General features: G+C 44.1%; 1 protein-coding gene across 1 annotated transcript in view; it reads left to right on the top strand.

Moving 5' to 3' along the window:
- LOC126284557 (UNC93-like protein) overlaps positions 1-17,570 on the top strand; it is a 230,621-nt gene that overhangs the window by 109,429 nt on the left and 103,622 nt on the right. Inside the window, exon 2 of the mRNA XM_049983559.1 lies at positions 10,738-10,855. Coding sequence (XP_049839516.1) covers positions 10,769-10,855 — 87 coding nt within the window. The 5' untranslated portion in view covers positions 10,738-10,768. The remainder of the gene's footprint in view (positions 1-10,737; positions 10,856-17,570) is intronic.

Here is a 17,570-nt window from a genome sequence, read left to right as displayed (position 1 = left end):
GGCTGGGGTGGGGTGGGAGGCGCAGAGCGAGCGTCCCAAGAAGGCGGGCGTTGCTTCCAGCGCGCCGCCGCTCCATTGACGACAAGTTTCCAGCGCGGAGAGCCGCCCGCCTCAAAGGGAGCAGCGGGCCGTGCCGGCGCTTTGATGCCCGCACTCAGGCGTTCCAGCAAACCGGCAGAGGCCGGCCGGCCCACGACGCACTGCTTACTCCGCGACTACTGGTGCCGTAACTCAGCCGAGGACCAGAATAACGGCCACTGAACTGCCCCCATTGAGTTCTCGCACCACTGAAAGCTGAGTGATACTCATACCAGAGTCAGTTGTGTCACAAACAGCTGAAATCGACAAACTCGAAGGAAGCTCCAGCGCGTGATGGAATCCCTGTGGTCATCTACGCAGAATTTATAGCTGAGATGGCCCTCCTTTCAACCATAGTGAACCGTGAATTTACACTTTCAAAATCTTTTCTTAAAGAATGTACTTTATTTACTAGTGATTCATCAAGAACATTAACACATTTAATCACACTAGGTGAGCGTGAAAGTAGTTGCCAGGGAGTAACTGATGAACATGAAATTACCTTTAAAAAAATGGGAATTTTATTCATAAAAGCCTTTTGAAAAACAAATTTAAAATTTATAAGCAGAGAAGCATCCTCGAAATATCAAGTTACAATTTTACTTAGAGGCAGAAAGAACAATATTGACAGTATGAGCCTCCGAGCTGAGAAGCTTGCCGCTCCCTTTTAACACGGCCGTAATCACGACCGCTCACAACACTCTCTGAAAGACTCCACTGGTGCAAATCTGCAACACACCAGACTACTTTAAACAAAAACTTTTAACAACTCACACGAACACATTAACTATGCACCCCGTAAGAGGGATGGAAATGGTGCAAACACTAACAAATTAATTGCCACCGAAAGTGCAATTTGGTTTTACAATTTGTTTTTAAAAGGAGTCTTACAGTGGAAGGGTGGCAACTTTATATAGAAATAACTATTTAAATAAAACCCATGAAATTCAGACGTACATAAAATGTACAACATGCTCTACATTACACATATACCGCCTCGCAAGATGATAGGCAACATAAAAACATATTTCAGGAAATCTGCGTTTACACCTTAATTCTATAAATTCGTTAAAACCGAATCCGACAAACATGACAGACGCAGCTATTAACGTACGGCAGACCGACAAACAGACAGAGAAACAGACACTAACAAATCCGGACGAGAGACCGACCAAGAAAACAAGTAGAATTCAACAAGTAAATGAAACAACATATGAGCAATCGGTTAACTTCTAATAAACTGCGATTTCTGGCGGAGACCTGGTGTAGCACCCCCAAATGCTCTCCCGAGCCGTCCGCTGCCAGCCGTTTCAACGGATGCAGGAAGCCGCCCCGATCTCCCATCTCACGGCGTCGCAGCTCGCCCCGGCCAGACCGATGTCGTGGGTTGTCTCCTGTTGCTCTCGTGTCGGCCGCGAGGCCACTACCTCTCGCTATACTCGCGGCCCACTGGACTCACGTGGCGACCTCACATGCGCCAATGCTCCAGGCGGACCAGTCATCTTGTGTCTCAGTGCGCGACCGACCAACCGATCGATCCAACCGCCAATGACCATTGCCTGAGCAAACTCGAGCAGACTGGCGGCCTAACACATACTAGCACTCCTCACCAATGCGGGCGAGAGACAGACCCAGACTAACTTGGCTGACTAACTGACCAGACTCGCCCAACCTGACAGACTCACCATGCCGAGCTCATAGCGCCCCTTAAATGCACGTGAACAGGCAATCTTCCCCTTTCCCACCAGAGGGAGACACCAAAGCTGCGACTGCCACAGCGGCGCCACCCAGAAACGGAGGGCGACTGCTTCACACTACGCGCTGCGGCGCGCTCTTCAAAACTGCATATTTTACCACGGCTCACATAGTAATGCAATAATGCAGAGACTCGCCGCGGTAACATAGAATAAAAAGTTCTCGAGTTTCCAGCAGCGTCGATTAAAATTACACGAGCTTTCCGCCAAGCATTCCTTGGCCATTGTCATGACAGCCAGTGGACCGCTGTTACGGCCCTGTACACGCTAGCTCCCGGCTGTGAGGTCGGTAGTGCTCGCAGCATGCACTATGGCTCGGTGTTCGATGCTTGAAGAAAGCGATTACTGAATCCCACGCCGTGCCGAGCAGCAGGCCACTGTCTCTATTAAGGGTGTTATTGGCGCTTGTTATTTCGATGGCTTCCTAAATTACACAGTCCTAGAAGCCGTTACTGGGAACCACGACGCACGTTTTCTAAGGCTTGCTCAGCTAAAGCAGATTTCTCTCACACTCCTTGGTACGTTGTACCGCAGTACGTACTGTTTGTTCGACGTAGGACTGACCACACTCGCAAGGTATCTTGTAGGCTGCAGGTCTTCTGAGACTTGTTGCGTCTTTAACTCAATCAAGAACAGCTGCCAACATGAGTAACGTAGAGGTAAATATCCTCGGAGTAGTGAAGCAACTCAAATCACTTAATAAAACCAATTCTCTCGGTCCAGACAGTATACCAATTAGGTTCCTTTCGGAGTATGCTGATGCAATAGCTCCATAGTTAGCAATCATATACAACCGTTCCCTCGATGAAAGTTCCGTACCGAAAGACTTGTAAGTTGCACAGGTTACACCAGTGTTCAAGAAAGGTCCTAGGAGTTGGGTTGGGTTGGCTTGTTTGGGGGAAGAGACCAAACTACGAGGTCATCGGTCCCATCGGATTAGGGAAGGAAGTCGGCCGTGCCCTTTCAAAGGAACCATCCTGGCATTTGCATGGAGCGATTTAGGGAAATCACGGAAAACCTAAATCAGGATGGCCAGACGCTGGATTGAACCGTTGTCCTCCCGAATGCGAGTCCAGTGTGCTAACCACTGCGCCACCTCGCTCGGTGTAGTAGGAGTAATCCACTAAGTTACAGACCCACATCATTACCGTCGATATGCAGCAGGAACCGAGTTTGCAGTGGTTTTTAGTCTTTATCCTCCATAATGATGCTTTACGTCGTCTCTCAAGAGATTCCAGGAACTACAGCCATACTGTATCTCTCACTGGGTTTACTTTAAGAAAACGCTGCTCAGAACTCAGTAAACAGTTTTTCTGTGCCTGCTAATCCTTCCGTTGTTATAGCGGGAAGTCCACAAACATGTGAATACAATGTTACTTCTGTCTGAAAATATATATTGTTGCTATTAGCCACGTTTTAATTTGTACCTCATTCTGATAAGCACGACGCATATGTAAAATTCAATATCCTCCATAATGATGCTTTACGTCGTCTCTCAAGATATTCCAGGAACTACAGCCATACTGTATCTCTCACTGGGTTTACTTTAAGAAAACGCTGCTCAGAACTCAGTAAACAGTTTTTCTGTGCCTGCTAATCCTTCCGTTGTTATAGCGGGAAGTCCACAAACATGTGAATACAATGTTACTTCTGTCTGAAAATATATATTGTTGCTATTAGCCACGTTTTAATTTGTACCTCATTCTGACAAGCACGACGCATATGTAAAATTCAATTTCGTTTTCAGGGGCTCTGAGACTTTTGACTTCTCCGTTACGGCTCCGCTATTTAGCCTACTTTCCTTTACGAGCGAGGTCCTACATTGTTTTCGTGATCTTTGTTTCAAAGCACATTAGTGGCGCCCGTGCTTACTGCACGTAACACAAAGACGGAGAATACAATGAAAAAGTAGGTGTAACAGCACTGATATAAAACAATACGAGCTCACAGCGCTTCACAAGGAAAATAATATGCAGAATGTCTCGAGCTTAATATAACAATTTAAAATATATAAAAATGGTTGGTAAAACACGAGGGTATGCTGAAAAGTGCTGTTCCTGAATATTTTATCGTGTTCTCAGTATCGGTGTCACGCATGCGACAGGCGAATTTCCTACTTTGCTGACGCAAGATGCAACCCCATGTCGCCAGACAGCTCCGAATTGTAACGTGTGAAATGGTGGTATGTAACGTGACTATGTCTGTGCGTGAGGAACTGCGTGATGTATCCGCGTTTCTCCACACGTGGGGCATCCTCGCCTTCATCGTGACAACGCCAGACCACATACACTACTGGCCATTAAAATTGCTACACCACGAGGATGACGTGCTACAGACGCGAAATTTAACCGACAAGAAGAAGATGCTGACATATGCAAATGAGTAGCTTTTCAGAGCATTTACACAAGGTTGGCGCCGGTGGCGACACCTACAACGTGCTGACATGAGGAAGGTTTCCAACCGATTTCTCATACACAAACAGCAGTTGACCGGCGTTGCCTGGTGAAACGTTGTTGTGATGCCTCGTGTAAGGAGGAGAAATGCCTACCATCACGTTTCCGACTTTGATAAAGGTCGGATTGTAGACTATCGCGATTTCGGTTTATCGTATCGCGACATTGCTGCTGGCGTTGGTCGAGATCCAATGACTCTTAGCAGAATATGGAATCGGTGGGTTCAGGAGACTAATACGGAACGCCATGCTGAATGCCAACGGCCTCGTATCACTAGCAGTCGAGATGACAGGCATCTTATCCGCATGGCTGTAACGGATCGTGCAGCCACGTTTCGATCCCTGAGTCAACAGATGGGGAAGTATGTAAAACAACAACCATCTGCACGAACAGTTCGATGACGTTTGCAGCAGCATGGACTATCACCTCGGAGACCATGGCTGCGGTTACCCTTGACGCTTCATCACAGACAGGAACGCCTGCGATGGTGTACTCAACGACGAACCTGGGTGCACGAATGGCGAAACGTCATTTTTTCGGATGAATCCAGGTTCTGTTTACAGCATCATGATGGTCGAAACCGTGTTTGGCGTCATCTCGCTGAATGCACATTGGAAGCGTGTATTCGTGATCGCCATACTGGCGTATCACCCGGCGTGATGGTGTGGGGTGCCATTGGTTACATGTCTCGGTCACCTCTTGTTCGCATTGACTGCACTTTGAACAGTGGACGTGACATTTCAGATGTGTAACGACCCGTGGTTCTACCCGTCATTCGATCCCTGCGAAACGTTTCAGCAGGATAATGCACGATCACATGGTGCAGGTCCTGTACGGGCCTTTCTGGATACAGAAAATGTTAGACCTCTGCCCTGGCCAGCACTTTCTCCAGATCTCTCACCAATTGAAAACGTCTTGTCAATGGTGGCCGAGCAACTGGCTCGTCACAATAAGCCAGTCACTACTCTTGATGAACTGTGGTATCGTGTTGAAGCTGCATGGGCAGCTGTAACTGTACACGCCATCCAAGCTCTGTTTGACTCAATGCCCAGGCGCATAGAGGCCGTTATTACGGCCAGAAGTGGTTGTTCTGGGTACTGATTTCTCAGGCTCTCTGCACCCAAATTGCTTGAAAATGTAATCACATGTCAGTTCTAGTGTAGTATATTTGTCCAATGAATACCCGTTTATCATCTGCATTTCTTCTTGGTGTAGCAATTTTAATGGCCAGTAGTGTATTAGCTCCGAGACATCTGCAGCAGTCCGACACCTTGGGTTCGCCGTCATCGATCATCCTCCTTACTGTTCCGGCATGACCCCATCCGATTTTTAATTGTTTCCAGAACTTTAAACACCAACTTCGAGGATTTTGATAGTGATGAAGCTTTCAAGCAGAGGTAAGGCTGTGGCACCAACAGCAAAGTCAAACATTCTATCGGGATGTTACCAACGAACTGGTCTCTCGTTGGCCGAAGTAGGTTCGTCGCCAGGATTACCAACTTGAGAAATAAATACATAGACGTGAAGGATAAAGATGTAGTATGTTAATAAAGTTTGTTTTATTTAAAATATTTGAAAGTTTTCACATAAAAATTAGGAAGCATTAATTTTCAGCACGGCCTTGTATCTGTTTATGTTACAGGAGAAGTAATCTTGAAAGTTATTTCTTCAGTCTCTTCAAAGTATCTGTTCTCATACGCGATTGTGAACTTCCAATAATTCCTGCATTCCATTTGTAATATGTCATGCTACATCCAGTTTCGCTTTCGTAACGATCGTCAGTTCAATCTTGTCTACGTTGTGTTCGACTCGTTTCGTTCCTCAATATTGCGCATCTGTTCATCTTTCGCTGTCACTTTCAGTCTACCATAATGTGTGGCGATTGCCATTTATAACAAACAAGATGAATATGTTCAAAGAACGGCTGACAAGTCATAGGACGAAATGTGGACGAAATGTTGTATATCATGGGATTTTTCTTTCTACACTGACTTTGTGACAAGGGATGTAAGTACACATCCCCTTCACTTTCCTTTACCCTAGTGTTCAGCATATGACTGTTCAGCACTTCGAGCCAATATCATTTAGCACGTTTTGCATTCCATTCACCGTCAATCGTTGAACAGCAAATGAAGGCGTTGCCGTGGGTAAATCTGTCACCCCTCTCGTAACAAATGTCTGTATGAAAGACTTTGAAAAGAGGGCATTCGATCCGATAGAACTTAAACCAATGATGCTTTAATACTGGTGCTCCACGGTGTAAAAGAACTGTCACCCTTTTTTCAGCACTGAATTCTATCCACAAGGGTATCAAATTTATGATGGATTGAAAGGTGGCTACACTGAGTCACAGCGCCAGAGATTGCGCTCAGCTGAGAAGCTGCTGAGGGCAGTCGTAGTTCTGAGGTAGGCATGATCAGTGATTGCTGAGACGATGTCGATAGAGTACTAGTTGTGATCATGTCGTGTGCAGTTGTTCTGTTGGGCAAGACACCATATGTTGTCGATTGGGGATGTTGTAATGATCAAAGTGTATTTTTCGTCAATATATATGAAGGTAAAGAAATTTTTTTAATTTTAGATGTCCAAAATAACAATGCCGCTTGGTCACAGGTTCAGTCAACAAAGCATCTGGCTCGTGTTCTTGTATTAGACTGTAATTATGGTTTCTTTGTGCAATCATAGTATTTCTGGTTTTTTTAATTACTTCATTGTAAATGGCGTTTAAAGCATCTTGTCGTATTGAGGAAGAACCGTGCCAAATGTGTACGTTGAATTACACTTCCACACACAGAACAGTTACATTTGTGCTTTGTTGTTTCGTAGCTTTTATAGTTGCTGGGGACTTAATTAATTAATTGTGTTAACGGAAATTTCCCTTCATTCTTTGTTGTTATTCTATGCAGTCAGATTGCGTACTAATATTATTCAGGGCCAACCGGTTAGGAGACTGCGTAACCGGACAAACAGCGACTAAAATTAAAAATTATTAGCATTCTATTTAGTTAAGCCCTCATGCAGGATATGGAGGAAAGCGGCCGTTTTCCATTTCTTAGTCAGTCGCAAAGTAGATGGATCATTGGGGCATTCCGTTTACCGTAACTTACACACACGGACCTGTACTTGTAGGCTTTAGTTACCACCGTCCATCACAAACTATAGGCGTCCTTTGGACGTTCGTGCACCGTGAACATAATGAGTCTAATGGAGACAGCAGCTGAAATACCTACACCAGATCAGCAAAATGGCTCTGAACACTATGGGACATCTTAGGTTATCAGTCCCCTAGAACTTAGAACTACTTAAACCTAACCTAACCTAAGGACATCACACACATCCATGCCTGAGGCAGGATTCGAACCTGCGACCGTAGCAGTTGCGCGGCTCCGGACTAAGAACCGCGAGACCACCGCGGCCGGCCATTTACCTCTGAACCCGTGTCTATGGCCCTCTGAGTCTCGTGGACGAATAGCGCGGGCTTGGTTTCACACGGCCTTTCCGAAACCCATGCCGATTCCTACAGAGTAGATTTCTAGTCTCCAGAAAAGTCATTATACTCTAACATAATACGTGTTCCAAAATTCTACAACTGATTTACGCTAGAGATATAGGTCTATAGTTCTGCACATCTGTTCGACGTCCCTTCTTGAAAACGGGAATGACCTGTGCCCTTTTTCAATCCTTTGGAACGCTACGCTCTTCTAGAGACCTACAGTACACCGCTGCAAGAAAGGGGGCAAGTTCCTTCGCGTACTCTGTGTAAAATCGAACTGGTATCCCATCAGGTCCAGCGGCCTTTCATCTTTTGAGCGATTTCAATTGTTTCTCTATTGCGATATCTACCATTTTTTCATCTGTGCGACAATCTAGAGAAGGAACTACAGTGCAGTATTCCTCTGTGAAACAGCTGTTTATGGAAATATAAAGTACAATCAGCTACAAATTTTACATATTTACATACACCTTTACCTTTAACCCAAATAAATACAGACTCATTTTGATTAATTTTTCTTTTGCTACGAGTATACAAGACAAGAGGAGATGTTGAGTCATAAGCTGATTTACCAAAATCTTTACTACCAATTTCAAACATATGATAGATACGATAGGCAATTACATCTCTATCATTAAAACTTTCAAGGGCAGGTACACTAGGAACTCCGCTACCACCTCTTACTATGGCAACGGTGAACCATCCATTTCCATGTGAGAAACTGTCGTTTATATCCAAGCTAAATTTGATGCAGTCTTCTCGGGATTTGTTTTCTTAGTCTCTCGCGATGAGATAAGAACTGTGTTGAAGCTTCCTGCCGGCCGCGGTGGTCTCGCGGTTCTAGGCGCGCAGTCTGGAACCGTGAGACTGCTACGGTCGCAGGTTCGAATCCTGCCTCGGGCATGGATGTGCGTGATGTCCTTAGGTTAGTTAGGTTTAAGTAGTTCTACGTTCTAGGGGACTGATGACCACAGCAGTTGAGTCCCATAGTGCTCAGAGCCATTTTTTTAAAGCTTTCTCATCGAATGCTTTACATGACAATAAAAACAGTCATCGCGGGGGTATGCTAGGGGAGTGCAATTTGGAAGAAATCACTTTAATACTGCAAGGCGGCAATGCTTCTTCATCTCGAAAACTCTCGTCGTGTAACTGTGGTCGTGTTTGTCCTACCCATGCGTCTATTAACAAAAGAAATTATTGTTCCCGCTCGGAGGGCTTCATCACGTCGGTAGCAAACTTTTCGTGTAAAGATTTTGTAAGTTTCCCAGATTTCGATCAGTCAATGACGACATTCCTGTATTTTGCCGCGTAGTCATGCATTATTTATCGAATCGTTCCAAAAGAACCAGTACTCTCTTGTAGACGACAGCATCACATGCAAACCATCGAACAAGGCTGCTAAGATTACCTCTTAAATTCTTTACATAGATAAGGAACAGCAGAGGGTCTGTAACACTACCTTTGGGACGTCACAAATCACTTCTGTTTTACTCGATGACTTTCCGACAGCTACTATGAACTGTGACCTCTCTGACAGAAAATTACGAGTCTAGTCGCGTGACTGAGGCGTTATTTCATAAGTACCGCTTGTGAGGTACAGAGTTAAAAGCCTTCTGGAAAACTAGATATACGGAATCAATGTGAAATCCCTTGTCGATAGCTCTCAGCACTTCGTATAAATAAAGTGCTAGTTGTCTTTCACGAGAACGACGTATTCCAATTCCGTGTTCACTATGTGTCAATAGATCGTCCTCTTCGAGGTAATTCATAACTTTTGAACACTATATATGTTCCAGAATCCTGCTGCATTTTGACGTTAATTATATGGGCTTGTAATTTAGTGAATTACTTCTATTGCATGTCTTGAATATTAGTGTGACCTGTGCAACTTTCCATCTTTGGGTACGAATCTTTCGTCGAGCGAGTGATTGTGTATTATTGCTAGGTATGGCGCTATTGCATCAGCATACTCTGAAAGTAACGTAATTGGTATATAATCTGGACTGGAAGATTTGCTTTTATTAAGTGATTTAAGTTGCTTGACTACTCTGAGGATATATACTTCTCTCGTTGGCAGCTGGTCTTGATCCGAATTCTGGAATATTGACTTCGTCTTCTTTGGTGAAGGAACCTCGGAAGGCTGTGTTTAGTAACTCTGCTTAGTATTTCCACTGTGGTATTTCCATGCTATTGTGCAGAGAAGGCACCGATTGTGTCTTGCCGCTAGCATACCTTACATACGATCAGAATCTCTTTGAATTTTCTGCCAGGTGACATTAGTTACACGTCTCGGTCACCTCTTGTTCGCATTGACAGCACATTGAACAGTGGACGTCACATTTCAGATGTGTTACGACCCGTGTCTCTATCCTTCATTCGATCCCTATGAAACCCTACATTTTAGCAGGATAATGCACGACCGCATGTTGCAGGTCCTGTTCGGGCCTTTCTGGATACAGAAAATGTTCGACTGCTGCCCTGGCCAGCACATTCTCCAGATCTCTCACCAATTGAAAACGTCTGGTAAATGGTGTCCGTGCAACTGGCTCGTCACAATACGCCAGTCACTACTCTTGACGAACTATGATGTCGTTGTTGAAGCTGCATGGGCAGCTGTACCTGTACACGCCATCTATGCTCTGTTTGACTCAATGCCCAGGCGTATCAAGGCCGTTATTACGGCCAAAGGTGGTTGTTCTGGGTACTGATTTCCCAGGATCTATGCACCCAGATTGCGTGAAAATGTAATCAAATGCAGTTCTAGTATAATATATTTGTCCAACGAATACCCGTTTATCATCTGCGTTTCTTCTTGGTGTAGCAATTTTAATGGCCAGTAGTGTAAGATTGGTGTTCACAGCAAAGTCGTGTGTGTCAGTATTTCTCTAGGTGTAACGTGACGATCCCTGCTCCTGCGTGTTCTCCCGCAGTGAAGACGGCGTGTTGCGTTGTGTTGCAGACGGCGCAGCAGCGTCGGCTAGCGGAGGGCCATGGGTTCGCTGCCCAACCTGCACGCCATCGGCTCGGAGCGGCAGGCGGCCAGCCGCCTACAGCCCTGGGATGACTGCATGCTCGAGGTGAGCTCTGCGCTGCGACCAGCCGCTGCGCACCGCGCTCACAGCCAGCCTCACACCAGGCCGGGTAGCTCACAAAACGGCGAACGCCTGCCGCGTCATCATTCTCTACAATGCTTGCAAGCCAGAACGAAAGCACGGGAAAAAAATCGAAAAACTCAGTTCAGCATTCCGTATTAATCTCGGGGGAGTGGCATGCAGTGCCCAAAAAGTTAGGACTACCAAAATATTTATTTACTAAAAAAGTTATCAAATAAGGCGGTGTTAGCAGGAAGATAGTTCTTCAGACAATAAGAGACTGGAATAGATGGGTGAACCGATAGAGGTTGTAATGGTTCTTTATTTACGTGACCATTAAAGCACTCCAACCCCAGTTCTCGATACCAGTAATATCGTACTACTTTTCTGCGAAGTAACAGACATATTTTTGTGGCAATATTCTCATTTGGTTTTAATAATATATCGATATATTACAGTGATTTGGTTCTTGTGTGGATTCCTTTCTGTGAGACTGTCATAATCTTTGAATTACTTGTAACCGTTATGGCGCATATGCGCACAGAGCAGTCGCTTCACTTTGCAGATGTTAAGTTGTTATTTCGCTTTGTAAAAGAACAGTCATGTCTGGTGTTTGGTTAAAGCGGTAATTAAATATTTGAAGATTGATACAAAACTGTTTACTTGGTGATGTGCCAATTAAGAAGAACTATATGTGAATTTACAAGAAGATTAACAAAAAAGTGGATCGCGGACACCAGGTCAAAAATTATTTCTACCATACCATTGTTCTGATCTGGGATTGTTTGATCATTAAGAATTTCCTGAAAAACGCATTTGTTAGGTCTTCAAGTATTGCTAAAACACAGATCTGGACCTTCTAGCAGTCAAAGTGGAATCACCCTAGAATCGACAAAAGATAAGTGCCAAAATTAATGACTTTTTTTACAGTGACTACATTATTTCCATTCTGACGATACCATCCACAATCAATAACTTTGTTGTTGCCCGATAAAGCGAACATATGCTGCGTGAGAAATATTATTAATCTGATTTCTAACCTACTTGCAAGTGGTGGTATTGTTATAAGGTACTGAAAGTACCCTCCGCCACACACCGTCAAGTGGCTTGCGGAGTATGGATGTACATCTAGATGTAGATGTAGACATAGTGAGCACATATCCGTATCTCACAAACCAAGCAGCAGCAGTAGACGGTACTGAGATTTGTAAAACCGACGTTCGTCCTTCAAGATATCATGAACGTCATGTTTAATATTGCTGCATCCAAAGTGTTCGTCAGTAAATCTCGCACGATGTCCTGACTTCACATACATCATTTTGGAAACTTCTGGTCACAGATACAGTACCATACAGTGACAAACTTTTTCTGCTTCGCAACCTGGAAGCAGCGGTAAAACTAAACAAGTTCACCTTGTATGCACTTTTCTTTCAGCAAGGAACCTACTTGCAAATCAATTATCTCTAGCTGTAGTGCAAGAGGCAAATCATCACGGCTACAATCAAACGAATTCTGGAGCAGAAGAATGTCACTCTCACTTCTGTCAAGATCGAAAACCTCTTTCTAAAAGCTTCTTCAAGTCACGAGTAACTTTTTCCAGAAAATAAATGTCGGCATCTTTGATCGTAGCACAAAACTCTTTGAATCAGTAAATATAAGAAATGGTTTCTCCTTCCAGTTATGTTTAATGACAGCTTCCTTCGTGTTGTGTACATAGTTCCTCGTAGTCATCGCATACACAACTTTCCTACTAGAGCGCGCCCCGCTAAGCACAACAGCGCAGGCGCAGCGCTCGTCCGTCTCCGCACTACGAGATGGCGCTGCCATAGAGACGGACGAAATTTTGCTTCCGCCGATGCGCATATTAAAATGTAACGCAGCCAATGAGATTTCTGCTTACGTAGAACCTTTTCTCCTCACAGATCACACTCGTGCAGTGATACCTGAACGCGCGAGGTATTATAACGAGTGTAAAGACCTCCGATAAGTCAGTCTTCATTTGTCTGCACCAGTCTGCCTGAGTCTGTACCAGTCTATAGTCAAGCTTCAGTCTACGCCTAATACGATTACCATATTCCTGTAAATAGTCATGAAGATAAATGAATAGACACTTTTGGCAAGTATCAGAAATATATGTGAGAATAAGATTGACGTACCAATACCAAAGGAACTTCAGATTGTCAATTGTATATAGCATACAGAACCAAGTTAAGTAATTTATGCTTGTTATTATTTTAATAAATGTGTGTGAAAATTAATCAAGTTCTGTTTAAAGTTGGTTACCGTCAATCTGCTACTCTAAGCGTGCAAGTGGCATTTCTATCGTCTGACCTAACGGCAGAAGATAAACACGCCACGATAAGACCACGAGACATATTGCTGACACTCGCCTACTTCGTTAGAGCGACAGGTCAAATAATCTGATGGTGTGTGTACCGAAGGCCTTACAGTACGCACACCACACTCCATAATCCTTTGATGATTCTCTAGAGACCACAGACGAGATCGCCTTTCCCTGAATTATCAATTTCAGCTCTTTCCTGTGGGGTGCGATACTGAAGAAAAATAACTTTCACTCCCAGGTGTGATGAGATAGCTGTGGCTCAGCTCTATTATTTTCGGTGATGAAAACATCCGTTTCGTTTCGGTGCTTGTAAAAACGAAAGAGAACTGTTTGGCAGCTGATCCGCCCCACAGCTGTGCTACAAGGCAAGTCACAGAATTCGGCATCAGTTTCTTGAAGAAAAGTCTGGAGTTGATGGTGACTGAATGCATCACTTGAATGAAAATCGCTGGCGATGCTACTCGTTTCAGAACACAAGAGATATTTAATTCCTTCTTACAGAGTCCTTGTTGATATATGAAGCAGTTTATGAACAGAGCCGACTGGAATTTGCAAGTCTTCAAGAGCCCTGACCACTGAATATAGAAAATTTAAGGTACATAGCAACCAGGAGGTCCCCTGACATGTGAAGCTCTCCTAGTATTCTAAACATAATATTTTAGGTAGTTCAGAATGTTTCGTGTTCCATATGTCTGATTAAGCAAATTCAAGTACGGGTGAACTGACACCGCAGGCCGGATCCTTCCCCTGCTCTAAAGCACTGTCCTCGTCTCCACTTTTGCTGTAATGTGCCGACACCAGACGCCTGCGATGAGTGTACTACTCTGCCAGTCTACCATTGTGTCGCACGTAACACATTGCCTGTGATGACACGTTATTGACACACGCTTAGACGGCGCATCCGTGCTAAGAATCACCATTTTAATAGCCATTCGGAGAACTGCTCTATCCAAACTCTTGACAGCTTACAAAATTCGTGGGAAACGTTCTTCTGGCGTAAAGTACAACAGTTAGTTTCCATTTTCTGTACACCACATGAACGATTTTGATCGACTTGGGTCAGTTTACATGCTATGGATATGTGATTTATTCGTGATAAAGCACCTCGTCTTGGCCATTTGAAGGTTAACAGATATTTGTCATAAGAGTCAACGTATTCATCTCTAATACTGTTATTTATATACAAGTATCTAACTAGAAACTTAAATTTACGAATCTTTACCTTTTTAGCACAGATGCTGCCAGCTCGTAGTTGAAAATTAATCTATGGAACAGAAGACGCTGTCTGGAAGAAATGATTTTAGACTAGATTTCAGTTTCACTATGCTACATATCAGGTACTTTGTATTACTGAGCAATGAACAGAATTTTTTGAAGCTGTATACTGAACACTTTTCCGCTCCACTGACCGCTCTGGCAGTGAGCAATGACTAATAAATTTCGTTTTCCCCTCTAGAGTTATAGCTTTGGACATCACATTTCTCAAATTGTGTTGAATTATGTACTACGACTTTCGTAAACGGATGTGTTTATTGAGAAGAAGGGTCTTCGATTTCATCACTCCATTAGGAAACGTACAGAATCTTAAACATGGCTGCGAAACAGCAACTGTCTAAATCTGACTAGGTTGAAAAATCGGTCAGCCGGTTGAAATGAAGGTTCATTTGCCCTACTTCTGAAAAAGATATTTTGATAAACATTGAAACCACGGCCAAGCGCTAATAAAGCTTTACTTGCAACTGGTTGGCTCGTCAAACGTACAGAAGGCGACTGCGGCCGAGCGTTGCATATTGTTCGCACTGCTCACTTTTGTATGAGGACTTGCCGAAAAGTAAGTCCACCGAATTTTCAATATGGAAACTTTTTTTTAATAAAACAAACGTTATTTTCGTTCTACATGTCCGAAAGAACAGACACGATGTCCATATAAGTATATAGTGCTGGCAATACCGGCCATGACCTTCTTCTGTGCTGATGCACACATATTACCCGAATCTTACATTACTTGGTAAGAATGTCATTCACGAGTAAAGAGTGTGTTGCGTAGGGAAACTGCGAATGTAGTGTGTGGACATATAAGGTGAGAATGTGGGTCTCGCGGGAGGCGTGCGCGAGATAGTCCCTGCAGTCGCACTATGCTCGGTGCCCTCTTTGGCTCAGATGGAAGCCGGCACGGTATCTCAGCGTGTTCGGACAGAGGGTTAGCAGCCCTCTGTAATAAAAGAAAAAACTGAGCTAATCGATCAAGAACGAACTTAAACGGATGTCTTACGGCGTCCGCCCCGAGCAGATGCAACGAACAAAATGATGAGATTGTAAAAAATAAATAAATAAATAAAAACTAAAATAAATTGGATAGAGCGTCTGTCGTGTAAGCAGGAGATCACAGGTTCGAGTCCCGATCGGGGCACACATTTTCACCTGTCCCTGTTGATATATATCACCGCCCGTCAGCAGCAGACGGTATTAATATATAATTCTAATTAAGTCCACTTTCAGTTGCATGAGTTCGTCCATTAGCAAAATTGGCGCATTTAGGGGACTGAGAATCTGCTTTTCGCGATCGAGACGTCTGTTCACCCTCAACGGGTGACTGTGTGGTGTGCAGTGTCGAGTCACGGAATAATCGGTGCGATATTGCTTGATGGCACGGTGACTACCGAACGGTACGTGGAAGTTTTGGAGGATGATTTCATCCCCATTATCCAAAGTGACCCTGATTTCAACAATATGTGTTTCATGCAAGATGGAGCTCGACCTCATGGGAGCAGGAGAGTGTTTGATGTCCTGGGGACCGCATTCTGGCTCTGGGGTACCCAAAGGCCACTGGCATAGGCCGCCATATTTTCCAGATCAACATATGCGACTCCTTTTTGTGTGGCTACATTAAAGACAGGGTGTACAGCAATCATCTCAAAAGCATTGCTGAGCTGAAAACAGCCATTCAGAGGTCATCTATAGCATGACTTCAGCGGGTCATGCAGAATTTCGCTAGTCGTCTGCCCACATCATCGCCAATGATGGTACGCATATTGAACATGTCAGTAATTAACGAATGACAAAGCAGAAAAAACCATATGCTGCTACTAAATGATATAATAAACGTTTGACTTGAACGTCATATGTGACACACTACAAGTTCGTAATATGTAGAATTCTTACTCGCAAAGTACTTTGTATAAATTACAAACATATATAAGAAAATCTTCGTTTTTACATCGTTCCTCTCTGCACCGGCCACAGAGTCACCACTCATCAAGACAATTACGCAGACGGCGCGCAACTCGGATGTGCAACCACACTCTCCAGCCATTCTACAGCAGCGTGCTCAGTCGCCTCTCAGACTCACCCGCTACAGCCAGCCTGAATCACTACGCTTGTTGCTCATTGTTGGCCTGAGTCGAAGTTGCCTGAAACGCTCCCTGAGCATTAAATAACGATATGCCTGTTACGGAAAAAATGATTATAAAAAGAATCTGCAGATAGTGCGTGACAGCTCACAATGGAGAAGATTACTTCTATGATCATCAACAAAATCTTAATTATGTGAGAGCGATGCTAGTTAATGAAAATATATGTGTGCACCTCGCTCCATTCTTATGTCATACATCAGCTAAAATTTTCTTTTTAAAAAACGAAGTGAGGTTTTGGATCTTAGAGCCAGAAATGTTACACTGCATACAATGGCGGAATTTATAAGAATATTGCGAACTATTACAGTCTGCTATCCGTAGTCATTATACTCTGAGCAAAAATAAGTTTAATTTTTTCGAAACTGCGTAACTGTCTCCTAATGCCATGCATAAATTTTAAATTGGACTCATAGGTGCCGATAACCTTTCTCTGTAATTGTGCGAAAGCTTCGCGTTCTGCCATCTAACCCTCGGGCTCAGCGACGCTTCGAATAGCAAGGCGTCGAGACATGCGAATAAACGGCCACACCTCAGATGTTCATGGCTCTGAGCACTATGGGACTTAACGTCTGAGGTCATCAGTCCCCTAGAACTTAGAACTACTTAAACCTAACTAACCTAAGGACATCACACACATCCATGCCCGAGGCAAGATTCGAACCTGCGACCGTAGCGGTCGCGTGGTTTCAGAATGTAGCCGCTAGAACCGCACGGCCACTCCGGCCGGCGCAGATGTTCATGTGAGGTGTGACGTCGGTTAGTGATGTCACATCGGGACCAAATTTCACCACAATTCTGCCCAACGCCATCGTGGCCGTATTTCACTATGGGAAGGTTGTCACACCCATGTTGCCCACATTCCACCCCTTCTTTTGACGCCTCTGCGATGGTGGTTAGAACCACGTTTACCAGTATGAGAACGGAGTTTGGTTGCAATAATTAC

The sequence above is a fragment of the Schistocerca gregaria genome, chromosome 8 (assembly GCF_023897955.1).
Source record: "Schistocerca gregaria isolate iqSchGreg1 chromosome 8, iqSchGreg1.2, whole genome shotgun sequence".
NCBI classification, from domain to species: Eukaryota; Metazoa; Arthropoda; class Insecta; order Orthoptera; family Acrididae; genus Schistocerca; species Schistocerca gregaria.
This window is presented reverse-complemented; position numbering and strand designations above follow the sequence as displayed.